At 42.4% G+C, this 26,431-nt stretch overlaps 1 protein-coding gene across 4 annotated transcripts in view; it reads left to right on the top strand.

Moving 5' to 3' along the window:
* Positions 1 to 8,677, top strand: part of CAPRIN1 (cell cycle associated protein 1) — a 78,408-nt gene extending 69,731 nt beyond the window's left edge. For 3 of the 4 annotated variants that reach the window (XM_006127311.4, XM_025186790.3, XM_075927666.2), the window contains exons 15-19: positions 2,778 to 2,928; positions 3,571 to 3,765; positions 4,323 to 4,423; positions 5,377 to 5,440; positions 7,425 to 8,677. In XM_006127311.4, coding sequence (XP_006127373.1) covers positions 2,778 to 2,928; positions 3,571 to 3,765; positions 4,323 to 4,423; positions 5,377 to 5,440; positions 7,425 to 7,489 — 576 coding nt within the window. In that variant the 3' untranslated portion in view covers positions 7,490 to 8,677. The remainder of the gene's footprint in view (positions 1 to 2,777; positions 2,929 to 3,570; positions 3,766 to 4,322; positions 4,424 to 5,376; positions 5,441 to 7,424) is intronic. The other variant, XM_089778571.1, reaches the window with a different exon arrangement.
* The last annotated feature ends 17,754 nt before the right edge of the window (positions 8,678 to 26,431 follow it).

The following is a 26,431-nucleotide window of genomic DNA, read 5'->3' as shown; positions in this document are numbered from 1 at the left end:
GGAACAGCATGGAGGAGGGAGGAGAGTGTTCAACAGTGGAGTGGGGTAACCAATCTCAGCAACAGCTAGGACCTTTTCATAACTTTAGAGATAATTCCCTCCTCTCAGGATGTCTTACAGCTGGCCACTGATCCTAGGGAGGGTATTTATGGTGAGTTCACATTTTGCATCATGTTACAAGTGGGTGAAGGCCATTGCATATGATGTGTGGCATCATCTGTTCCTACACAGTGGAGAGTCCCAGAAACAGCTTGTTAAGATATCTTGAGATGGAGCAGGAATCCTCCCTGCACATCTCCATAAAGCTGTGATAGAGGAACTTGGTAATCCTACTCATAAGATTGCTGGGGAGGCCTGCCTTAGTCCATCTGTCGTCCACGGTAGGATACCTTTCCACGCCAAGCCAGCTGTAAGTGGTCTACCGTCATTGCATTGCAGCATAAGGTCCAAGTTTCTGGGCACATTCAGTCAGCATCTGCTCCCTACCATTCTGTGTGAGTCAGAGAAGACTGATATTGTGCATGGCTGGACCAGGTAGGGGAAGCTATTAGTTGATGCCTCTGCAATAAACCTTTATTTGCTCATCCACAAGAAGGCATAGCTTAAGCCCCTGCCACTATGCCCAGACCCTCTCCCACCAATATGGTCCTGCAGGAAGTAAAAGGTGCACTCTCCTGGCAATTGGGGGTGGGGGGTACAGAACACATGAGTGCCACATGAGCTCCTTCCACGACACCCAGAACCTCTCCCCTCCACAGGCTCAAGCCCCTAACCTGTGCCCTACAATGCCTGCCACCAAACTGAATCCAGCTGCTTCCCTAAGAACTGTGTGGTGTTCCTGCTGCATAGTGGCTGCTTAAAAGCATTACTGTGGCTTTGTACATAACACATGCTGCTTATCTCTAGATACATTTTCATTTTTTCCTAACAGATTAGGTTTTACACTACAGTGTATCTCCTGTAAAGTCTGCTCTTCACTTTTCTTTACAGCGGGAACAGCAGCAAGCATGCTGCACATGACCCCAGCTCCACCAGCTATCCAGCTGGCACAAATCTATAGGTGAAAACATACTAGGGGTGATATGTTCAAGCAGTATATGCAGTCCACCCACTTGGACAGGGAGCACTTAAGTGAAGGAATATGCTGCTGCTGGAAATGAGAGCGGAGAGTGAGGATAGGAGAACATGGAGGGAGCTGGAAGTGAAGAACCAGGAGAATGTCTTGAAGACCATGGTGGATATAATGAACCACATGGTGGTCTTCCAGGACAGTTTCATGCAAAGGCACCACTGCACCCTTATGGAATCACTTCCACTCCTCGCCAATCGCTGCTTCTTCCGGAGTCTTAGAATGTGGGGGGGAAGGGGAGAGAGGAGTCAAGGGCAGCCTCGCACTCAGTCCCCAAGGGATGCATCCTGAGACAAAAGGCTGTCCTCACAATTGTGATCTGCTTTCCTCCATAGCCCCCAACCTCCCATCATTAATTCCTTTTCGGTCCCTGCTGTGTTCGCTAAAAAAAAAAGCATGACTTCTGAACAGTAGTGTCTCTATTGTTTGTGTTGAAGAGGGCTGGGATTTACAGGCAAGCACACTGAATGCAGGGGCACCTCATTGAGAGCCACTTGAATCTCTCTCAAAACTCTCTTTCAAAGCCTCTCTGATTTGCAGTGTCCCTCACTGTACTCTCCTTATTGCCCTGGTGTCTGGCTGGTCATAATCCTTGGCTAGGCACTATGCTTCCCCTTGCTTCCGTGGCTCATGAAGCTGTACATGGGATAGTCTGGGTCACCAAAGATTACTATTAGTATTTAAACATTTCAGATGGTAATTTGCCACTCTAGGGGGGGAAAGGAGAAGGTGAGTGCATTATGGGATGCTGATAGTGCATACCCAAAACCACCTGCTGCACTGGGAGCATAACCCTGGATGCAGGATAGCTATCCACAGTGTATTGCTATCAAAGTTGCTGGTAGCTACTCTTCTGGAGACATGTTACTTTGGACGGTGTCAAATTCTTGCGTACAGCGGGAGCCACACACCTCTGACTTTACAAAATCAAGTGCTAAAAGTCAACTTTAATAAATTCAGACTTATCTTGTAGTACAGACATAGTCATAGTTACGAGCGAAGCCAAATTCCTTCCGAATAATCTTTCTGCATTCATTTATACTATCAGCTGGTTAGTGTGAGCTTGTCATCTGGAGCACTAGCGTGTTCTGCTAGAGCACAAGCTATCAATTCACACCTTCACTTCTCATTACACCATTGGCTATCCATCTAAAGATGCCAATTTATGATGGATGGTCTTACAGTTGCTATTCAGGTAGACTCTGAATCCACTTCTATAGATGTTTGCTCAAAAGTCACCTATGGGGGGAATTATGTTCAGTAACTCAAAGAAAAGGTTAACCTTCCTTTCTGTTCCTTTTGGAGATATTCCACATGTCCATTCCAGAATACGTCCGGTACTAAGGGGGTTTGGTTTGGCTCAGCCTTCTTTATACCACTATGGATTGGCATGTGGTAACTGGGAAGGGGAGAACCATCCTGACAAAAGGTAATGGTGAAGTGGGGGAAAAATGACATCTGTGCACAAGGTGCATGCTCACCCACAATGGAGTGGATATGTGCAACGTATTTCAAACAGTTGCAGAAAGGAAGGTAATTCTTTCTTTCTTTCTTTCCTCAGTTTGTAAAGCATATGTCTTGAATTGTATGCAAAAGAAAGAGAGAATGAAAGAGATGAGAGAGATTTAGTTTTTTCCTACCATTGTAGGTATTCAATATGAATGCACCTGTTCCTCCTGTCAATGAGCCAGAAACCTTAAAGCAACAAAATCAATACCAGGCCAGTTACAACCCGAGTTTCTCCAATCAGCCTCATCAAGTAGAACAATCAGAACTTCAACAAGAACAGCTCCAGACAGGTAAACTTATTAGACAAAATTAAAACATTTATGTAGCCTAAAAGGCAGGCTTCAAGTGGAGGATGACTATGGTGAGCAAATACCAAGAAGTGTAGCAGCAGACTTCAAATTAAATGGAATTCAGAATGTGTACAATTTTGTTCTTCAGGAGAAGTCACTGCAAAACTGAAACTGTTAATGAAGATAATCGAATTGAGGGGAAGTTCTGCAGGCAGATTAAACTTTTTTTTTTTTTTTTTTTTTTTTTTTTTGGTATGGAGTAGTGTTGCTGCCTCTGGGCCCCATGTTTAGCAACTTCATGGAAAGATTGTAGAAGTTGCTTGAGAATATTTCCACTTGTTCAGTCCTGTGTGGTGATGTAGCTTTTTTATTTTTCAAATCTGCAAATACCAGTGAAAAGATAAGAGTAATTGTATTAACTTGAAGCCTGTTGACACTGACTTCACTGAACACTAGATCTCTTGCACTATTTTAATATTGTGGAATGTGTCAGAACAGCAAATTTTAGTTTTGGAAACCTTTTTTTGGGTGGGTAAATATTTATTGCACTGTTTGATTGTAGTAAAGAAGACTTGGCTGATACCTTTCAGTTGTTGGGGAATATAGGAAACATAAACTTCCATTGTTGGTTTTTCATTATAGTGGTTGGCACCTACCATGGTTCCCCGGATCAGTCCCATCAAGTGGCAGGTAACCACCAGCAGCCTCCACAACAGAATACTGGGTTCCCACGTAACAATCAGCCTTATTATAACAGCCGGGGAGTGTCTCGTGGTGGATCACGCGGCACTCGGGGCTTAATGAATGGATACAGGGGACCTGCCAATGGGTTTAGAGGTAAAAAACATATATATTATCAAGCTTTTGAGACTTTATCTGATTTTTTTTCCTCCCCCAGGATTACAGTGTGGCAGGAGACTTTAAATGTAATGTTGACCCTATTGTTTAATAGAGAAATATATTGGGAAGATACCGAAGTTTGTAATGGTGGTGCTTGCTTTGTTCTATCTTAAGAAAACAGTTCTTCTAGCCTTGTGCTGGACTTTTTCTAGAAACTGAAGAATCATCTTTTGTTCTATGTTTGTGCAGTACCTACCACTCCAAAGATTGTGGTCCATGGCTAGGGTTCCTGGGCATATGGTAAAATACTAAATACTGAGTTTAAGCATGTGTACTAAATATTATGAAAGAAACACCCTCAGATATTACTTCCCCCAGTTTTTACAAGGTCTTAATGAGATGATGTAGGTTATTCTACAGGTGTTTACAGTCTGCTGGCACACAACACTTTAAGAGTCAGAGAAATCCCTTAGTGGCTTTCTCTGTGTGTAGCATAATTTGTGAAGAAGACAGGTTATGTGCCCTTCAATAAGCATTTGTATTTTCATCCTTAGGAGGGTATGATGGCTACCGCCCTTCATTTTCCAACACTCCAAACAGTGGTTACTCACAGCCTCAATTTAATGCTCCTCGGGACTACTCCAACTACCAACGGGTGAGTTGACATTTAAGTTGAAATTATAGGAATAGAAAAAAATCAATAAGACTAAATGAAATAACTTGCATAAAATAACTAGTAAATACTCTTTAGAATTTTAATTGCTAAATCTCACTGACTCCCTATTAAATTAGTTGTTCAAGTGAAACTGAAGCTCTCTGCTTCACAACAATCATCTGGTCAGCCTTGCTCACCCTGTGACTTGAAAATAAAGCTTTTTTTAATGATTTGTGTTTCACCAAAACTTCTTAAAATTTGTCATTTTACATTTTCACAGTTGCACAAAATTAGGTACTTGAGCATTTTTTTTTAAAGATTTTTTTTTTTATACACATTTTCAGAACTGGTAAATTATCTAAGGGTGAATCAGAACAATTTACAATAGACATTGAGATTCAAAAAAGCTTTATAAATGGATAACATGTTGTCAACATTACATGTCCAAATATGCAATGTAAATATGTGTAAATCAGCAAATCATGACTGTTTTTACTATTCATTTGCTAGTCCATTAGTAACAATCCTAATCAAAGTCTGAGTTTGGATTTTTACCTTTAAGTTCTCAAGCAGCTTTTTTTTTCTTGGCCTACCTGTACACTTCGATTATTTATCAATATTATTTGTTGGCTTGTGTGTGTACAGTGAAATCTACATTTACAAATAAAAAGTATAATGCTTCTTAGCCTAGATATGTTATGTAAAGTTTAATCACTTAGTCCATGAAAATAGTTTAAGATGTTTGTTAGTGGCTAATGAACCTAACCTTTCGAGCGTTATGAGGCACATTAGGATTTCCTGCTAAGAAATACAGTTCTGTATGTTGGTGGTGCCCCTACTGCTATTATTTAAACAAATGGATATATTGAAAAATGGATGGGTTACTTATAAATACTCTTGAACCTTACAAATGATGGTGGTTTAATGAAGTTTCCTTGATTTACTTTCTTTAGGATGGATATCAACAGAATTTTAAACGTGGCTCTGGACAGAGTGGACCTCGGGGAGCCCCTCGAGGTAATACTCGATGTGTTCCTGATTCTGCATAACTGGAGTTTCTGATGCAATCTTTAGACTAAGGGTTGTGGATGTTGTGAAGAACATTGTATCATGTAAAACTAATAAGCCATAGTTCAAAAATACATTTAAGCTTTCCTGGAACTTTTTGGGAAGTTGTTTAATTAGTTGATGGTTGAATGAAGTTATTTTGTTTATAACAATTTAAACTTAAATCTCAGTAGACAAATGTGTCTTTGCATCCATGCTATTTTGTTGCCTTTTTTTCTTGCTAAACCAGTACGAGTCTTGAAAATTTTTTTGGGCGGGGAGGAGGGGGGAATTAAAGCTTTACCATCATTTCACTACTACCACTGCTAATCTTATTTGGAATTTTATTTTTTTGCTGCAAGACTTGCTAGAATTTTGACTTCAGGCTTTTCTTTTGTGCATTTTAAAGCTTTCTTTGGCTTCTGAGTTAAATTGTATGTTGATGTTGCTTCAGTTTCAGTAAAGATGTGTTGCATTACTTGCAATCCATTGTAGAGCACTTCTCTCTCTGTGTTTACAAACTCTGCTTTTCGTTCATTTAGTTCCTAGAATCTGCAAGCCAGTGATTACAGGAACTGATGCTTAAATAGAGATGAGGAAAATACACCTTTGTAAAAAATTTCCAAAATATTTTCAACCTTATTTGCAGTTGCACAGTGTACTTTATTTTGAGAATGAAACAAAAATAATAATATACTGCTGTCACTCAGTCATGTATGCGCTTAAACTCATTTTTATCAGATAACCAAAGCTGTAGTTGAATCAGTCTTTCTCCATTTGAACATTAATTATATTTCAACAATACTTCCGTAGTTTTTTGGTGGTCATTTGGTAACTTCTTTGTGTGAGCTCCATAAACTGTTGAAATCTAGAACAATATCAGTTGTCTCATAGAAATATATGTATGTGTTGTCAAAAGGAACTGTCCTAGTAAAGAATGAGCAGTCCTGTGGCATCTTGAAGATTGCGCTTGCATGGGTAAAATCCACTTCATCAGATGAGTTGGAATGGAAATGACAGAATCCAGAGTATATTCAAAAGCAAAAACAGCTCCCTGTCAATTGTAGGACCAGTGTTAATGATGCTAATTAGTTAAGTCAATTAGCATAATTAACACTGTTCCTACAATTAATAGCCAACTGCTTTTGCTGTTGTATGCTCTTGATTCTGTAATTTCCACTCCAGCTCATCTGATAAAGTGGGTTTTACCCATGAGAGCTCATGATATATTTATTAGTCTCTAAGGTGCCACAGGAATGCTCATTATTTTTAAAGTTACAGACTAACACAGCTATCCCTCTGAGATTTTTATCTTAATAAATGGGGCTATGGGATTGGGAATCGAGAGGCTATCTATTTGTGGTGAAGTTTTAGCGATGCTGTCCATAAATATATTCTAAATAATAGAAAAGTCCATTGTTAATAAAATGCAGGTAAGAATCTGGCAAAAAGATGGGTTGATTGAAGATATGTTAAAAAAAGCTGTCTTTCAACAGAACATTATCTATTGATTTATTTTCAGATTGCAATTTGAGACTGGCTTGTGACAATCTGAGACTTTTTAGCATAGTAGCTTTAAAATACTTTTTTTTTTTAAAGTGCTAGTCAGTTACTTAAAAAAAAAAAAATCTTAGCTTAACTTGTATTGGACCTGATGTCCCATGCATGTGTGGGTGAGAAATCTCTTTAGAAGCTAGGTTAAATTAAGTAGACTTGGAGAAAATTATGAAAAATACCAAGAGGATGAAACAAAAGAATTGATTAGATGATTTAATAGAAAATACAATGGTGTTTATGTTTGGATGGATAAGGATGTTGACATGCGTTAGTATAGTAAACTTATACCTATTAATTCTAAATTAAAGTTATAGAGTCCAAACGTGAGTTAGACCCTTTTTGAATTCTATAATGATCTGATTTGATGTAAAATTTAAGAGCTGTTTCTATTTTCTAGGTCGTGGAGGGCCCCCAAGACCCAGCAGAGGGATGTCTCAAATGAATGCTCAGCAAGTGAATTAAACTTATCCCACAGGATTACATTAAACGCCAAAAACACACTGGCCAATGTACCATACATGTTACCAGAAGAGTTATTATCTATTTGTTCTCCCTTACAGGAAGTTCATTGTAATGGGACTATTTTCATTACCCATAAAGACAGGACTACAGTTGTCAGCTTTATATTACCTGGATATGGAAAGAAACAACGTTTACTCTGCATGTTCTGTCCTAAGCATCATCTTGAGCCTTGCACATGAGATTCAAATTTGTCACTCTTGCTATGAGTAAAGCAAAAAAGGCAATTTCAGGGTGATCAAATCTCCATGGTTTACTGAAGTGGCAGAAAAAAGCAAGACTGCCTCACTTCTGACATTCTGTAGTGATGCAACAATCGGCAAATCCCTAAAGATTTTATTCTGATGGCAGTTGACAAAATTAAACTTTCTCACGAAAGAAGGATGGAAGAAGTGAAGTGTGGTTTGGCACAGCAACTACATTTCAGCTTTTTCACGTTAAAATGAAGCACTGAACAGTTTACGATGCATAATGATGCATATATCCCTAACTAGACAAATAAGCTGACAGCCAGCTTTTGATAGACAAGATACACCCTTAGCTACAGCATTCTCCATCACCAGGCTCAGTTTACTGTGGCTAAGGATACATAAATTGCTTTTGTGTAACTGCTGATATAATTGTATAAGGTTTTTTTAACCCTCCTCCCCCCAAAATTAGCTTTGATTGGCACTTTAAAACTTTTGCGACAAATATGGGATATAATCTGGACGCCCACTTGTATATTTGATGTGAAGTATCTAGATATCTCTCTTGAACATATTTAAGTTTCTTTGATAGCAATGACTTTTGTAAGGATTGGTATTGTCTCTATCATTCCTTATGACTTGCACATTGTCTGTCACTAATACTTGACCTTGCTGTATTATCACCTAAATAACTGATACCGGTACTGATGGAAATCTCTAATGGATAATCATAATACTTTTGGTCACATGTCCTTTTGTCTTTTCTGCAGCCTGAAGGTTTTAAGAAATCTCAAATGCCCGCTGCTGCTGCCCTTTTAATTGCTATCTTTTGAAAAGCACCAGTATGTGTTTGGATCGGTTTCCCCTTTTAAGGGAAATGACAGCCAGCAGTTACAGTTCTAACGGTATAAGCAAGACAAATAAAACATGTTTATAAAAATTGTATTGTGGAACAATGGTTTTCAGCTACTGATGCAGACTTCACATGATGGAGATAGACATTTACATAAGCCTGTTTGTTCCTTTTTAAATTATTCCAAAAGTTATAACACTGTTAACTGTTGTCTTAATTCACACTGCTCTTCTCCATGGAGACTTTCATGTTAGTTGAGTCAACATATTGTGTAAAAGAATTAGGTTGGGACTGAGAGATGGGAACTTACAAATCTTATCCCAGTTTTGCCACTTGCAAAATGATCTTGGTCATATTGGTTAATCTTTGTGCCTGTTTCCCTATCTAAAATGGGGAGAATACATATCTACCTCTATAGAGGTGTTTAGTACAAATGCATGTTATAGCACACCGCAGATGTAAAGTGCTATTAAAGGTCATTAAGCAACAGCCACATATTGAACAGAGGATGTTTAAATCATGAGATAATGGTATTGTTTTTACTAAACCAAACTGAAGGGTTTGCTGCTGTTTTGGAGAATGTTTTATACTGTCATGATTTTCCGCAGCTTTTTTTTTTTTTTTTACTTTAATGTGTAATAGTTCTAAACTGAATACACATGACTTACATTTTGGTCGTGCCAGAACGAAAAGACCAGAGACATTAATTACAAATATTATACTACTGGGAGACATCACAGTTTTGTGGAAGCAACAGTAAACTGTCATCTTGCAAAAAAAATCAGTAGCTTGGGGTGGCACTTTTTTCCTAAGTAATTAAAGGACACACTCTGGTATGATGGCAGGTAACTCTTTTGTGACAATATTTTAGTAAACTCTTGCTCATGCAGTTCCACTTAGTGTTTTTTATTTCCTTAAAGCTGGAAAGCGGTAAACTTTTTAATGCTGATCTTTAGGAAAATAAGAGAATCTACAATATTTTCTTTTAAATCTATTTATAAATAAGTGGTAGAGAACTAGCCATTTATCTTTCTGCTGCATCCCAACTGACTCTTAACTAATTTTAGTTTTTCATAGAACTCATAACATATTGAAGAGGCCATTGACTAGATCAAACATTCCGTTTTCCAGAAATATAGGCATATCTTTCTTTTCAAATTATATCCTTTCAATTAACTAATAAAATGTGGGTAACTGAGACCTATTATTCTGAGGTGTTATCTTGTGAGCTTGTGTGTAAGAATTGCCTTTAGATAACGTAGCCTTCTATATGCAAATGATACATAAAATGTACTATAATCATCTGTAGTACATAAAACAAGTACTTTGAGTACTTATTTAGTCTGAATGTTCACTCTAATTTCATTAATCTTAACAGTTGTATGGTTAATAAATCCCTGCTGAAAAGAAAACTCATCCCTTTATATGAGTTCCATCATATTAAGGTTCATAGATCCACTAACTAGTCTTCAAGCCTGCACTGCAGAAAGTAAGACCAAATATGTTCATAATTGGCATTGCTAACCACACCTGCCAAGAAATCTTTCCCTGCTTCTATTTTCTCCTTTGTGCAGACAGGATAGATTCTCATGCTGCAAAACTTTTCTTTTTTTAATTTGATTTTTCATTTAAGAATTCAGAGTTCTTTTAGCCTCTTCAATCCCAGATTTGAATTCAGATTTGTTTCTCCCCCTAGAGAGAGTAGCCCAAGTACACTCTAACTATTGCCACATTGAGCTCTTGAGGACGTAGCTGAGACCAGCAAGGAAAGCCTCACCCATGTGGAATATCAAGCTTCTTCTGCCTCCTCTTGGGCTATGGAGGATTGAAGCCAAGCACTCAATCCCAAAGGATATCTTAGGCATTAAAATGCTTATGAGGCTTGATTCCCAGCTTGTAATATATTTTTCCTCTGGGGCATATATCCACATATGGCCTGAATGACAATTACTTACAAGGAGTTTCTCGTCTCACTGCATAGGCGACCCAGACTCATGAAGGCTTTAATGGGAATGATTCAGAAAGGACTTTTATAACTTGTTTCTGCAGCGCTTTTGTCCTTGATCACATTAGCTCTTGATTAAGTGAATGTTGTGGATTTTTTCTGGCCCACGAAAGCTCATCATCTAATAAACCATCTTGTTAGTCTTTAAAGTGCTACATTGTCCTGCATTTTGCTTCAGCTACCCCAGACTAACACGGCTACATTTCTATCACTATTCTATGAAATTTGAGGCACCTGTAGAAGCCCAAGAGAACTTTAGCATCCAGATTTTATGGACTATACTGCCTTGTCTAGCCTGTCCTTAATGTTTGGGAGACTTCGGGGTCTGGGAACTTCTTTTCAAAAAATGGCTTTGGCCAGTTATGTTTTGTCCAGGGTTTTACTAGATGCTCAAATTCTCTCTTGACGCATTTGGTTCAGGTTTTGGAGCAAGGATATGCCAGCTAAATTCTCTCTTTGCACAGGATCTTAGGCAAAGTAATCCCTGACTTGGACAAGACAAACTTTTGACAATCTACATCTAATATGGAAAGGACATAGTGGCAGTATGGGAAAGCAAGGCAGCATTTAACAGCTGATCAAATATAACAAAGAAAAACCTGGCAAGAGGAACAGTCCTCAAGTCAACTGATCCAGAAAAACCTTGGACATTCTACTTTGAGTCCAAGTTTTCTGCATGGCTTCTTCATAGCCCCATCTAAACCAAATAGTCAATTCAGAATCCTTGGAATGCAGAAATTCACTAAACAGACTGCTTAATACTAATCACCTCCGTCATGTCTTTTTTTCCCCCCCGGACATTAAATAGCTCACTTGATAGAATTGCTGTTTTTCCAAAACTTCTGTAATGTTGTCTATGCACGTGAAGAACTAATACAAAGAAGGCCATTCACGGTCTTCTGTGGATTTTGGCAATAGAATCAGTTACTTTCAGAGATGCTTTTTTCTCTAGAACAGTGGTGTTTAACCTGAAGTGTGTAGTGTCTAAAGTAAGTAGGAAAATAAGCTGAAAACCCAGAAGTGTTGTCATTAACATAGAAACCCGCAGTTTAGTGCCCTTTCTCATGCTGCATCAAATGCCATGCTGACAGGTCTTATGTTTATAGTTGAATTCTGTTTCTCAGTTTTCAGTCTAAGACTTGTATGGTAGGGATCTGTGGACCATAAGGTGAATTTCCTAAGGAGTCCACACTGCAATTTGAAATTATTAGGGCTCCATAAATGAAAGGTTGAAAACCATTCCCCTAGAATAACAGTGGAATCTCTTGATGGACTATAATAAATGTTAATACACACATAGTTTCAGTAGGTTGAGCCTAATGGAGATTCTCTATCTTGGATGAATATAGTGAAACAACGTTTGTGTATAAAGCCCTAGAATGGTCACTATCCCAAAGCTCAGGCTTCCTTTTTGGAGGCTGAAGTTACTTCGGAACTTGTGTTTATCTTGGTGTGTGATTTGAGAATGTTATGTCAACTTTCTGTCAAACCATCAGGTGGTCTGGACATTTGGTTAGTTGAAAAACAGTCCTATAGTATCTACTAGCTGGAACTCCAGGATATGTGATATGATGTTACAGTCCTGTCTCCACCCCTCAAAAAGATTGACCACCTTGGCAGCTCATCTAGTAAGGAATACGTTACCAAAAAATTCCAGAAGGAGGCCGAGCTCCTTTTCACTGGCCCACAGAATTAACTTTTTTCTAAAGGCTATATATATGCTCCAGAAGTTCATTGAATTTTACAGCAAATTGGCTCACTCATCAGAAAGATGACCTAGCAGAATAATCATTTTTTCTTAAAGGATTTGTAGGACTGATGCTACGTTGGCACTCTGCAGGTGGATCGTTTGCCTCCTGTTCTATACAGAATCTCTGCAACACTTTTCCAGAAAGTGGGTGCTCAACTGTAGGGGCATCATATGCTCGGTCTTAAAAGGAACAAATAGTTTTTCTGTTGTTTTCTTTTTCCCCCCTCTTCAAATAGCCATTCAAGTGATAAAGAAAAACTGTCCTTTTACTGGCCCAGGAAGCCATGGTTATCATTCTGATAAATAGCGTCAGAGGGGTTGCTGAGTTAGTCTGTAACAGGAAAGATTTAAACAACAACAAATAGTCTGGTAGCACTTTAAAGACTAACAAAACATGTAGATGGTATCATGAGTTTTCGTGGACTGTGCCCATGAAAGGTGATGATACCATCTACGTGTTAGTCTTTAAAGTGCTACCAGACGGTTGTTTTTTAAGTTTATTCTGATAAATATAACCTACAGCTAGGGTGACCAGATACCAAGTGTGAAAAATGATGATGGGTGGACGGGGGTAAAAGGCCACCTATATAAGAGAATGTTCCTATGAAATTGTGACATCTGGTCACTACCTCCCATGTTGTCAAAGGAGTAGCCTTTATCCTAAGAAATTTTTTTATACCTACCTGCACCACAGAGGGAGACTAGTTAACTGGCCTTTGAAGAAAAATCTAAGTACTGTATCATTATTATGGTAAAGAATGCATTCTTGGAAGCAATTGAGGTGTATACTGAAACCTAGCTTTTTCAGATACTGGTGTAATGGAGGAAGATTCCCCATTTTCTATGGGAATGAAGCATACTCTTACGATTTCTTAGATTCTAATATGGGAGTTCAGATAGTAACGTTCACATATCTTGCATATTAGAAAAAGAAAGCTTTTGTATCTAGTCAGACCTCGAGTATCTACTTAGATAGCATCTCAACTTACACCAGATTTGAATTTGAATACAAGTAGTTAGTTCTGATAAATTTGAGCCTTTGAGAGAAATCTCCCTTTGTGTTTCTTTACATTAAAATAATATTCCGTATAACAGCATAGTGATAGTCCATTAAAGACTGTTTTTTGCACTGATTCTACTCTTTCCATATCAAAGTAGATCTAGTAAGCCATTTAGGAGGCTTCTGAAGTTCTATCTCTTCTATCCTGTGGGATCATTTCTCTGGTGCCTTGTCTCCATTTATTGGAAAATTGATGTTGCAGAGATTGAGCTCCTGGGGTTCAATTTAGCAGGTCTAGTAAGGATCAACTAAATCGATAACTGATCGCAACCTCTTCAAATCTGATACTCCCCCGGGTCACAAGGATTAAGGGAAGTCGACCTTCCATAATGGGATGGCACAGGGGGATGCCATGGTATGTCAAACTTAGTTTGACTTTGTCCCCTAATGTAGACCTGGCCTGAGCCATGAGATATTCATGCAGTTTTTTTTTAAATAAATTTGTAAATTGACACTTTCCACCTCTGTTCTCAAAGTGCTTTGAACTGGATATTGTCGCATCTTTTAATGTGGCCTTTTGACACATGTTCCATGCAGTGATATGTTAGTGGATATAAACTCATATTGTAAATGGCTTACCTCAAAGAGGAGCTACTGCTAGTACTATGTTTCCCAATTTCTTTTTCTAGAGCTGTGTCTTGATGGACAGAAAAATTCCTTTTGCTAATTAGAAATTTTTCTTCAAGATTCCAGATCTTCAGCTCAGCCTACTCTTTGGGAAGTAAGGAGAGTTGAATCCAGAAATTGTTTGTTTAACAAGTGTTAGCTATTCCACTTGTTCTGAAGTTGGATTTATCAAAATTTTATACGGTGATAATACAAATGTGTAACTTGGAAGGGTAACTTCCTGATTCTGTTCAGTATTGAACTATCTGTACATCATTACACTTCAGCTTGATAGTGAATGAATCATTTCATGGCCAGTGTCAAAACTTAAAAAAACGCTGAAAAAAATTTAAACCATCCTTCCCTTTTATGCGTGCACATGTCATTTACATTTTATAGAACTGTCTTGTTACTACCACTTCCTTGTTACTTTGGTCTTCAAGTAATTCATTTTACCGGCTCATATTTTGCTGACAACATAAAAGTTGTAAAGTACAAGTGGTGCTTTCCTTAGTATTCTTAGGTACATGGATATTAATCTACCCTTTTTGTACTTTTTTTTTAATTCAAGGAGTTTGCTATATTGTAAAACCCAATATTTATATTGGGCTAATGTCTTTCAAGAAACAATGCCAATAGAAGTTGGATTTAAATGAATGAGTAATGTAGTTTTAAGATGTGTTTATGTTAAAGAAATTTAGGTCTTTGGAAGTTTTCCATGTCAGGGATGAGTTAAATACCTATGCAAATATCTTGGATCAATTTTTGTTTTGAAATAATTGATATTACGTGTTTGAGGATACAATCAGTGAGAATTAATTAGTGCCTTTTAGTACTATAACTTGTATGCTTGTGAAGCTTCCTAGGAGAGATTCAGATGCCGCCCAAGCTAATTATCAGAGTGTCCACAGCTAGATTTTTGGCACACATAGGAAAAATATATTCCACACATGGATTGTAAAAATCTGCATATGGATGGAAAAGATTAGAGGGAACATGGGTGCCTGTGCACTCTTTTCTTGGAATTGATAACCTGGATTTCAGGGTGGTAAATTGTTTTCCTATCACAGCTCCAATGTGAAGTTGCATCTTTGGAAAGCTCAGTTTCTGAAATTAATGTTCACACCAGACAGATTCATTGGCTTTGAGTGCAGAATGTGTAGCAAGATGATGGATGAATGCCGCATCCAGCAAATCCCATTGATTTCAAGTCTCTGTATTTTTGTCATTGAAAAGGGGATACTACTTGACTTCCCCGAGAGGCAGTAAATAGGGACGCTTAAAGAGGGGTATTAGTACATTCTTGTGACTAAAAACATGCTTTTTCTTCATCACCTGTGGAGTGGAATACCAGAAAAAGAATTTTGGTTTTAAAACAAGTCCCACCCATCTGTTGGGTTTTAAAACAAGTCCCACCCTCTCTCAAAGCTGAAAAGAATCGGGAGTGACGTGCCATTTGAAAAAAGAAATGGAAGAGGTTTAGTAATGCAAAGAGATGTTTTGCGCACATGTTTTGTGTAGAGATGCTGATTTGAGCAATTGAGAAATTACATGATAGTTTTCATTCTATGTTGGAGGAGATTAATTAGCAATTGAAACATAATGCTTGAAATACTTAATCTGGTGTGACTAGTTCCAACTCAGGTCTATGTTGCACTAGACTACCATCCTCAGAATAAAGAGTTTTCTGAAGTTTGAGAATTTTAAGGTCAGAATTGAAAGCTTTTGTATCTCTTATGGCTGTGTGTAGCACTCTAGCCATTCTCAAGAGGTTATTTAGGTCTATAAAGGATTACATGAATTAATATTACAGTAGATGTTAATGGCTCCCAGAAGGTGAGTATTTAGAGAATGGAAATATTTTTTAGCTGAAACAGTATTGGCATTATGTTAGGGAGTAATGATTCACCAAGCACACGTCTAGACTACGTTTTAATTTTGAAAGAGGATATGTAAATTCTGTGTGGATTTGCCTATCTTCTTCCAATCGCATTTTTGAAAGAGGATCTTTCAGAAGGGAAAGTAGTCTGGATGTGTTTTTTTTTTTTCAGGAAAACCCCTTTAAAAAAACAAAACAAAACAAAAAAAGCTCTTCCTAAAAAAGGAGGTTTACGCGGTTTTTGAAAAAGGGTTTTTTCCCTGAAAAACCCGTGTCCAGACTACTATCACTTTCAAAAGATTCTCTTTCAAAAGTGTGATCGGAAGAAGATAACGCAAATTCCCGAAGAATTTGGGAAGAATACCTCCCCTAGAGCTAAAACTGTACCTAGCTCAAGGCTACTCAGCTTGGGAAGCTCTGAGGGGCCACAATGATATTCAGCACATGCCAAGGGCCGTAATGTAAGTGTGGTTACATATATATACAAATAGCTTCTTTCACACTGATGGGCATGAATATGATTAAGGCAAGTCTGCACAACATGAAGGCCCCATTTGTCAGTTCTGCTGATATTAATAAAATGCAATATTGACCCGATTTCCACTCATATGACAGCACTTTTAATGAGCACTTTTAAAAAGAAAATTGTATACCAGTGTTGTGTGTGTTTAGCTTGAAGCTTCGGGTTGTGCATTTCTTGGAGTGATTTTACTCATAAAAGGTTTCCAAGCCAGAGTGCTTCAACCTGTGGCAGCTGGGGCGCTAGGGGAGGTAGGCTGGACACAAAATGCTGGAACAGGTGCCAGGGAGCCCTGTCCTGGATTCCCAGCAGGGCTGACGTTCCCGCCGCAGGAGTCTGTCGCTCTGTGCGGGATGGAGGCAGGGCTGCCCGGTTGCAGCGCTGGACCCAAACATGGCCAGTGTGAGCCAATCAGCACTTGGGTTACATCTAGACTGCAGAGCTTTTGAAAAACTCTGCTGTGTCCAAGGAACGTGTCCGCTTTTTCTGAAGTTCCCAAAAAAGTGGACGTGTTCTTTCAGCATCCCTGTATTTCTCTTGGTGTGAGGAATAAGGGATGTTCTGAAAGAGGAGTTTTTTCTGAAACTTGGCCCCGTGTAGACGAGCCAAATTTCGGAAAAGCTTCTGGGGGGGGCGGCGGGGGGAAGTGGCTTGTAATTTGCATATCTTTTTCTGACTTTTCTCTGCAGCATAGACATAGCCTCAGTTTCTGCCCACAAAGCTAAGCAGCAGGCTTGAAATGCTGATACCCTGAACCTGTCTGTTCCAGACAGCCTGTCCGCTTGCATCTTTCAATGCTCACCCTGCTTGGGAGATGACTCACTGTTGTGGAGCATGTTCCCAGTGGAGATCATGTTAAAAGGATCCTATCCGCGGGCCATGTGTTGAGCCCTGCGTAAACCCAAACCCCACCTCAGGCCATGTGATTAGTAGCTCTGACCTAGCTCCTTGACTTGACTGATTCCCACCTTTCTCTCGGCCTTCTGCTGGTGATTGGAGTACAAAGAACTCCTCTCAGTAGATTAAGTTGCTGGGCTTCCTAGGCTTGGGAAAAGACAACTTCTCTCTTCTGACCCAGGTACCTAAGCAGCTGTTCTCAGTCCCAGATCCCTCTCTGCTTCTGCTAGAGCAATGTGGCCATAGGCTAGCACCTGGGTCTGGAAGACACCATGCAGTGTAAAGCTGACCGGGGGAAGTTCCTCCTTGCAGAATCTTCTGAGTGAACATGTAAAATATGCATTTTATGGCAACTATAGCATCTACTTAATTATCAGTGTAAGCCATGTTCTTAGAGGGTCAATTCAATTTTAAGATCTGACAGACTCTGCATGTTATGTCCCATTAGTTCCATGCATACTGATCAGGAAATATTCAGTTATCTTTTCTGAATTTGTTTAATTAGGTAGAAATTCTTATGTTCTAGAAAGTGGGTGACTGTACAAATTAAATTTAAATGAGGTGGTGATCATTTTGTTTTTAGATCTGCTTTTCTAAACAAATCCTGCTTGCTATGTCTCCTTCCACATCTTGAACTTAATATGTGATTGGCAGCAATATATGATTGGCACCCTCTGTGCGCCCTCCAGTGGGGCATGTGGCACCAACGAGCCTGGGCCTTCTAGATCGGGCGGCCCTGCCTCTCAGCAAGGGGGACTTCCCAGAGCCATCCACACCGGAGGCCTTGGAGGCAGCGAGGGTTCTGAGTCCTTCCCCTCCCCTTCTCCAACTGCGGCACCCCCTAGGCGGCACAGGGACGCTCTGCACCGATCGCCTCCTGGGGCAACCGAAGGCATGGTGCATGAGGGCAGACATCACCCGGCACCATATGTGGCACCAGCCATCGTGGCACCAGCTCCCCCGGTGCTGGCCAAAGACACGGCACTAGACTTGGCATGGCAACATCACCCAGCACCATCACTGCCCTGGGGCCCATCGGCACCTACCTCCGTGCAAGACTCCCGTGCGGCCATGCCTCCTCCATCACTGCGGCAAGCTGAAGTCCTTGTCTCGGGGCACTGTAACTCCTTTGGCATCTGCGCTAGCACTGCCCTGGTCCACCTCGGAGTACTTGTCCGACTCAGAGGCAGTATCTGTCCAGTCCTCAAGGGCCTCCAGGTCTCACTCGCAGTGTCACTCCTGCTCTTGGCACTGTTCCCGGCACAGTAGTCCTCCGCTCCCAGCAGCAGTGGGCTTAGCCGGTTCCAGTGCCCATGGTACAAACATGACCCCCTCAGCCTCCGGGGCAATGGCCCTTCTGGACTCCCTGGGCTTACCGCCAGGGCATGGAGCCACCCACACCAGCTTTTGTCTCCTCAGGGCCTCGAGTTCCTCTGTCGGTGACACCTCTTGTGAGGTCCCCCACCTCGGGACGTTCCCTACCCCTGGGCCAGTTGTCCCAGAAGTCCAGTGGGGAGCATGGCTCCGCTGAGCCAACCTCCCCCCTCTTCGTCCATAGACACCTTGGACGATCCAGATTGTGAGGATGCCCCTGTGGGTGAGGTCCAAAAGGGGTTATCGTTGTCCTCCCTGGACGAAGTGTTAGCTGACTCCACCCCGTGCATGCCCTCCATGGATGCTAGAGCACATCAGGACCTTCTTCGCCATCTGGCCCAATGTTTGGGGGTTCAAGCAGAGAAGGTTTCCGACGACTCGGATTCTACTGTTGACATTCTGCATGCCGACATCCCCTCTAGAGTGGCTATACCGGTCAACAACAGTGGCCAAAATTTCCAAAGCCTTGTGGCAAACCCCCGCCTCTATTCCTCTGATGGATAAGCATGCGGAAAGGAGGTACTTTGTCCCTCAAGAGGGTAATGAACCCCTCTTCTCTCACCCTCCCCCAGGCTCATTGGTGGTGCAAGCCGTTAATCAAAGGGGGAAACAAGGGCAGTCTGCTGCCGCCCCTAAGAACAGGGAGGCCAAAAAGTCTGACCTGCTGGGATGGAAGGTCTACGCGTCTGGGACATCCAGTATCGCATTGCCTTCCAGCAAGTCCTCTTGTCCCGCTATGCATACAACACATGGACATCCATGGACAAGTATATGGACTTGCTCCCTAGGGACTCCTGCTTGGAGTACAAGATCTTCGCGATGAGGGGAGAGCAATCTCCAGAGCGGCTCTCCAAGATGTGGCGGATGCTGCAGCTCGAGTGATGGCCACCGGGGTGGTTCTGCACCGTAACTCATGGTTCCAGGTTTCTGGGGTGCCACTGGAGCTCCAAAACACCATTCAGGACTTCCCATTTGAGGGCCTCTTGCTCTTTTCGGAGCAGACCGACCAGAGGCTTCATGGTCTCAAGGATACCAGGGTGATGTTAAAGTCCTTGGGCCTGCACACTACTGCTGCCCAGAGGCGTACGTACTCAAATAGGAATGTTCCTACTGTGCCTCCCCAGGGTCCACGCCCCAACTTCGCCCGCCGTAGGAACAGGAGTCGCAACGGCAGGAACAGGCGCCGGCTGTGCCCAGCCCCTAACAAGCCCCCAGGGCCCCATTAGGGGTTTTGACGGGACCCTTGAGGGCATTTTACCAGTCTCCTCTCTACCTTTACGGGACCGTTTATCCCCATTTCCTCCAGGCCTGGTGGTCTGTTGCGTCGGACCGATGGATGCTGGAGATAGTGGAAAGGGGTTATGTAATCCCCTTCCACTTGCCCCCTTCTTCCCTACTCCCTACCCCGTCCCTTTTCAGGGACCCCTCTCACGAGCCTCTACTACAGGAGGAAGTAAATCATCTCATGCTAGGGGTGGTGGAATGTGTTTTATTCCTCCTCCCCCTGAGCTTCGGAACAGGGGATTCTATTCCTGTTACTTTCTGGTTCCAAAGGTGAAAGGGGGCCTTCATCCCATTCTGGATCTCAGAGCTCTAAACCCAAGATGGGTTCCAGTTCCCCTGATTCTAGATTCTTTTGGACCTTAGGCTCCAGCATCTCTCTCCCTTCTCCATCAAAGTTCACCTGGCGGCCATCTCGGCCTTCCACCCGGGAGAAGAAGGGAAACCTCTGTTTGCCAATCCGATAATCAACAGGTTCCCAAAAGGGCTGGACAGGCTCTATCCCCACGTCCGCCAGCCCATCCCCCAGTGGGACCTAAACTTGGTTCTCTCCCAACTTATGGGGCCTCCGTTGAAACCATTAGTGACGTGCTCCCTCCTCCACCTATCCTATAAGGTGGCTCTCCTGGTGGCAATCACTTCTGCCAGACGGTTATCTGAACTTAGGGCACTCACATCAGATCCCCCTTACACGGTATTTTTTTTTACTGATAAAGTTTGGCTCTGCCTTCACCTGCCTTTCCTGCCGAAGGTGATGTCATCCTTTCATACATCCCAGGACATCTTCCTGATAGTTTTTTACCCTAAACCGCACGCATCTGGGAAGGAGCAGGCTTTATACACTCTAGACGTCCGTAGGGCACTAGCCTTTTATTTAGTCAGGACCAAACTGTTCCGAAAGTTGCCACATTTTTTCGTGGCTATCGCAGAGCAAATGAGGGGTCAACCTGTGTCCACCCAGCGGCTAGCCTCTTTGATAACCGCTTGCATCAGTGAGTGCTACACCCTGGCTGGCGTTTTGGCTCCACCCCTTCTAGCGCACTCCATGAGGGCAGTGGCTACCTCCACCACTTTTGTAGTGCAGGTTCCCATCCTGGACATCTGCAGATCCGTCACATGGTCCTTCGTCCATATCTTTGCCAACCACTATACACTATCACATCAGGCCAGAGGGGACGCTGCCCTGGGTAGGGTGGTCCTCCACGCTTCTGTAGTTTCATCCTCCAACCTGCCTCCTTAGGTTCTGTTTTGGAATCACCTATATTGGAATGCACATGAGCAATCACTCGAAAAAGAAAGAATGGTTATTTACCTCATAACTGTGATTCTTCAAGATGTGTTGCTCATGTCCATTTCAAATCCCCGCCCATCGCCCTTTCTCCGGTACATGCCGGAAAGAAGGGACTGAGTGGGTGAGGGGGCCAGCATGGGTATATATGGGACGGTATACTGGCACCACTCCAGGGGGCTCCCTGCTGGCCCTAAGGGTACTGCTGAGGGAAAAACTTCCGACAGCGTGTGGATGCTGTCCGCACACCTATATTGGAATGGACATGAGCAACACATCTCGAAGAATCACAGTTACGAGGTAAGTAACTGTTCTTTACACTAGTAATACCATCATTGCTAAATCTATTTACAACAATGTTCAGTATTTATTTGCTATTGAAATATTAAATAGTCACAATGGCATACAGCTGCAGAATGTTAAAAGTAAAAAGTGCTAAGAATGAGCAATAAAACATTTTAAAAGTAATTTTTAAAATAATTGACAATGGATTACAAGAAAGGGAATCTAATTTCAGTACTTCACAAATTTATCTGCTGTTCTGAAGTGCTATATGAGACTGTGCATTGATACGGTACTTTTTCAAGTACTAAAAAAAAAGATTTTTTTTTTGTAGGAGGTATGTAAACAATTTCACTTAGATCTCCTTTAGCAGTTGAATACATCCTTTTCAAATAGGAAAGAGATGCTTATGTTGGCTAGGCTTTGGAATGGACTGTGCCTTTGAAAGAAGTGCTGAAATGTACTGTGTGCTTGAGGGGATCATCTCTGCCATCCAACCTCTATTTTTGAAAACACTGCAGAAGGCCTTGGGCACGTATGGTACCTTTTATCCCCTTTGTCCTTTCTTATCGTATAGCTGTTGTTTTTTTTCCAGCAGCATCCCTTGCTCCTACTCCTGCGGTAGTAAGGAATGTGCAGATCTCCCTGCAGGAGCACCTGAGTGGGGACCTTTTCATTAATACTCCATTACCAATTTAATCAAAGCACACAAATGCTGACTTAGAGGTATCTGCAAGTAGTAATTGCCAGCAAATATAGTCAAAACTAAATTAATTGCCTGTTTTACTCTCTTTAGTGGATAATGGCTGGAAAAAGTATGAGTGTGTTTCTTACCTTGTTCATAAGTAATGGAGCATCTATTCATGAATTCTTCTGTCATGTCCATGAAGTTTTGTGCAAATTTTACTTTCGATGTACAATGTAAGTTGGTCCTACAAAAGATTCTTGAGACACAATAGATTTCATAAGTTTTTATTAACTTACTATTGGAGCACTGAGAAACACTCATGGAGCAAAGCACATGTTTGGATACACCAGGGACAAATCTATCCTACAAATGAATTGAAGTGACTCAAGTGCATTGATGGGCTTCAGCAAAACACAAGAAAGACTCTGGAGTTCATGTTCCAAATTGTACCCATCTGTATTCCCAATACTGAATCCGAACTTGTCAGCTGTTGGGATATAAATGTTTAACTGGTTAATCAGGGACTGGAGCAGAGCCTGCAGTATAAAGCAGAGGCTGTAGTGAAGCCTCCATGCGATGGGGTTGGAAGCCAGCCCTTGCTGGCCCTGCTTTTGGAGAGGTTTTGGTGCAAGCTTTGCTTTATACTGCGCACCATGTGTAACTATGCAACTGCTAGGATTTTTAGTGTTTACATGGTTACATTTTAAATAACTTTTTATCTCCCTACAGGTTATTGCAAAATGCATTGAATGCACTTATTAGAAAAAAGTGTGCACTGTTTTTCACATCTCACACACATCCATCTGTTCTTGCAGCAATTCAAAAATGTTCTTCCAAGTTCATGAGAGCAGCTAATCATTTGATCCTCTGCTTTGTATGTGAACAGTTTTTCTTCTGTGGACTCATTTCAGCTGCTTCTGCAGGCACTGGCATTCCTTCTGTATCAGAAATTATACCACTACCTTTTCATTTTCATGATAATTCTTTATTTGCTGAGTAGCCTCAACTTATTTGCTGACATCAAGGTCTGATTTTTTTTTTGTCTGCAAGGTTGATTTTAAAAAGTAGGTTATTGCCAAACTAGAGATGAGACTATTAACTGAACTGACAATTCATCTGTCAGTGATCTACCTTCTTCATCTACCCTATTATTTCTTGTATTTTCTCTCCATTTCAACAGTGCTGATTGCACACACCATCTGCAACTGCAGAGCACTGACGCTTTCAGTTTTATCCTCTTGTGTCGAAGAGACAATGTTTTCACACTGAGTATCATTCTAGTCAAAGCTGTGAACAAATAGAGTGAGCATTGATTAAAGCACTGAAACTGACTAGTATGAGAAGTTTCCCGTATTGCTCAACACTAAATTTAAAGAATGGCATCCTCATTTTTGTTGTATTGAATTAAATGTTTGTCCTCCTTGATGCTGTCCTCTCACGTTAGCGCTATTGTCATATCCTTGTCTCCTGTCATTAGTAAATGTCACACTGTCTGAATAATGCCTGAAATACCTCATGTGATGGAGTCTTTCTGATAGTCCCCTGCACATTCAGAAGTGATAGGAAGTGCTCTTCAATGCTCATTTCTCTCTTGAATCTTAACATACCTCAAAATGAGTTGTTCCTCATGACTGATCTTAGAGGTGTAATCCCAAATAAAGGAGTAATATTTCATCTTGTTTGCTAATTTTACCTGTTACATCAACACAAAATATAATGTAAGGCAAGGTTTAATGTATGTTTTTTAGTGAAGAAAAAACATGTAAGATCATCACAAATGTAGCTATTCACTCAAGTTAACCTAAGTTTCTATTTCCATGCTTGGTTGGTTTTTTTTCATGAAATGCACAGTTTCAAATACAATTTACAAGTGCTTTCTCTTCCTTGTGATCAATGATCGTATAGTCTAGTCAATTGAACATTCAGTTTTCAGGTGCAGGTCCAATGCTCTTCCATGTGAACATGGCTTTTTCTCATGAGCTTAAAAGTATATGGTTATACTACTGTTCTCCAAAACTACCATTAATAAGACTAAGCTTACCACCAATAAATAATTTGTAACAGCAGCAAAACACTAGTACACTTCCCTGGAATCAGGGCCAGATGGAGGCATGGGCGAGCCGGGCAGCTGCCCGGGATGCCTGATGGCAGCTGTAAGGGGTGCACGGTGTCCCTTACAGCTGTCATCAGGTGCTGCGCGCCCAGCTCCCGCAGCGCCGGCCAGCAAAGCCCTTCCCCCCCCCCCATGGCTGCGGTCCCCTACACAGCCCAAGTGCGTGCACCATGCTTGCACCGTGCGCCTCGAGGGTGGGCCCCGGGCTGCGCATCAGCGGCTGTAGCCAGGCTGCGTATGCGCTGTGTGCCCCAGGGTAGCCATCCTGCAGCAAAAAAACTTCAGGACCAGACTTCAAAGAGAAACTGCTGAGCTACAGTTCATCTTCAAGCTTGACACAATCAACTCAGGATTAAACAAAGACTGAATGGCTCCCTAACTACAAAAGCAGCTTCTCATCTCTTGGAATTCACACCTCCAGATCAGCTACTAGAAGTGGGCCTCATCCTCCTTGATTGGATCCACCTTGTCATCTCCAGCCTGATCCTGGCCTGCATATTTATACCTGCCTCTGGAAATTTCCACTACATGCATCTGACGAAGTGGGTTTTTGCCCACGAAAGCTTATGCTCCAACACTTCGGTTAGTCCCGTGGTCCCCAACCCGGTGCCCGAGGGTGCCATGGTGCCCGCCGGGCCCTTTACACGTGCCTGCGGAGCAATCTGGGTTGGCCCTGTCCCCGGGCGTGCAGCAGGTGCCAGCCTCGGGCGCATGGCCGGCCCTGGCCCCGGCTGCGCTGCGCATGCTGCATGCTGGTGCTGACCCTGACCCCCGGCCCTGGGGGTGCTGCACAGAACCTGGGCATCCCCTGCCCGGGATCGTGGCACATGCCGGTGCCGACCTCGGGCGTGCAGCGCATGCTTGGCCCCGCCTCCAGTCATGTGGCCTGTGAGCGGCCCTGCCCCCGTATGGGCAGCGCGTGACCGGCCCCACCCCCAGGCGCCCGGCAGCCCCAAAACGTTGGGGACCACTGGGTTAGTCTATAAGGTGCCACAGGACTCCTCGCCGCTTTTGCAGATTCAGACTAACATGGCTACCCCTCTGATACTTAATGTCTCGTGAATCAGGGCCCAGCTGTGCAAATTGTTACAGCTAGAGCACAAAAATGGGAGGCAATGCTTAGATTATTGCATCTAGCCAGCTTTATTACAAGTTCCTGACTAGAACTCCACAAATCAGGCAGTCTACTCGCCCGCGGTGAGTAGATTTTAGCCCAGTGTGGCCGTGCAGCGCAGTCTGCTTCCATGCGGCTGGCAAGCAGGGCTCGCTGCTGCTTGGTGAGCCTTGGCTGTATTAGTGTACTCGATTAACTGATAAGCAAAAGCTTGTAGGTTAATGCTATAGATTACATGCATTTCCCCCATTCTCCCTTGCCAATAAACTTTTTAGCAGGCTGTGCCCTGAGACCTACCGCGGTTGCAGCTCTGCATTTAAAGTGTGCTAAGAACCAGGTGCGTAGGCAGCTTGACTCAATTCTGGCTTGCGCCGAGTCTGACAGCTCAGACCCTCCTGGACAGGCAGCTGGTCCGTGAGGGGAGCTAGTTTTTAAACTGGCTCGCTTTGTGCACTGGCTCCCATCTGGCAGCCTGTGTTGCTCCTTCTGATAGACAGGCAGCAGGGTGGGGTGAAGGGGTCATAAGAACATAAGAATGGCCATACTGGGTCAGACCAAAAGTCCATTTAGCCCAGTAGCCTGTCTGCCGACAGTGGCCAGCACCAGGTGCCCCAGAGGAAGTGGACCAAAGACAATGATCAAGCGATTTGTCTCCTGCCATCCTTCTCCAACTGACAGACAGTTGCGGGGGAATAGAAATTTTCTAAGTCCCACCCGCTCGCTCACCGCCCGCCGCCCTCTCCTCGCTCACGGCGACTGCAGCGAGACGGACCGACTCACCCACCCCGCGCGCCTCCTCTGACCTACCCTCCCTCGCCCCAGGGAGGCCCGGTGGTGGTGGGTCGCCGGGGGCCCTCTGGCCGCTCTACAGCTGATCTTTGGAGGGGGAGACTGCAGGGAGAGGGGACGTCTGGGGGACGCTGGGGGGTGTCTTGGGAGGGGGAGAGTACGTCTGTGTGCACCGTAAGGTGAGGTAAGCTCGATTGT

The sequence above is a fragment of the Pelodiscus sinensis genome, chromosome 5 (genome assembly GCF_052426305.1).
Source record: "Pelodiscus sinensis isolate ZL-2025 chromosome 5, ASM5242630v1, whole genome shotgun sequence".
Lineage (NCBI taxonomy): Eukaryota > Metazoa > Chordata > Testudines > Trionychidae > Pelodiscus > Pelodiscus sinensis.
The sequence above is the reverse complement of the archived record's forward strand: the minus strand, read 5'-3'. Positions and strand labels throughout refer to the sequence as shown.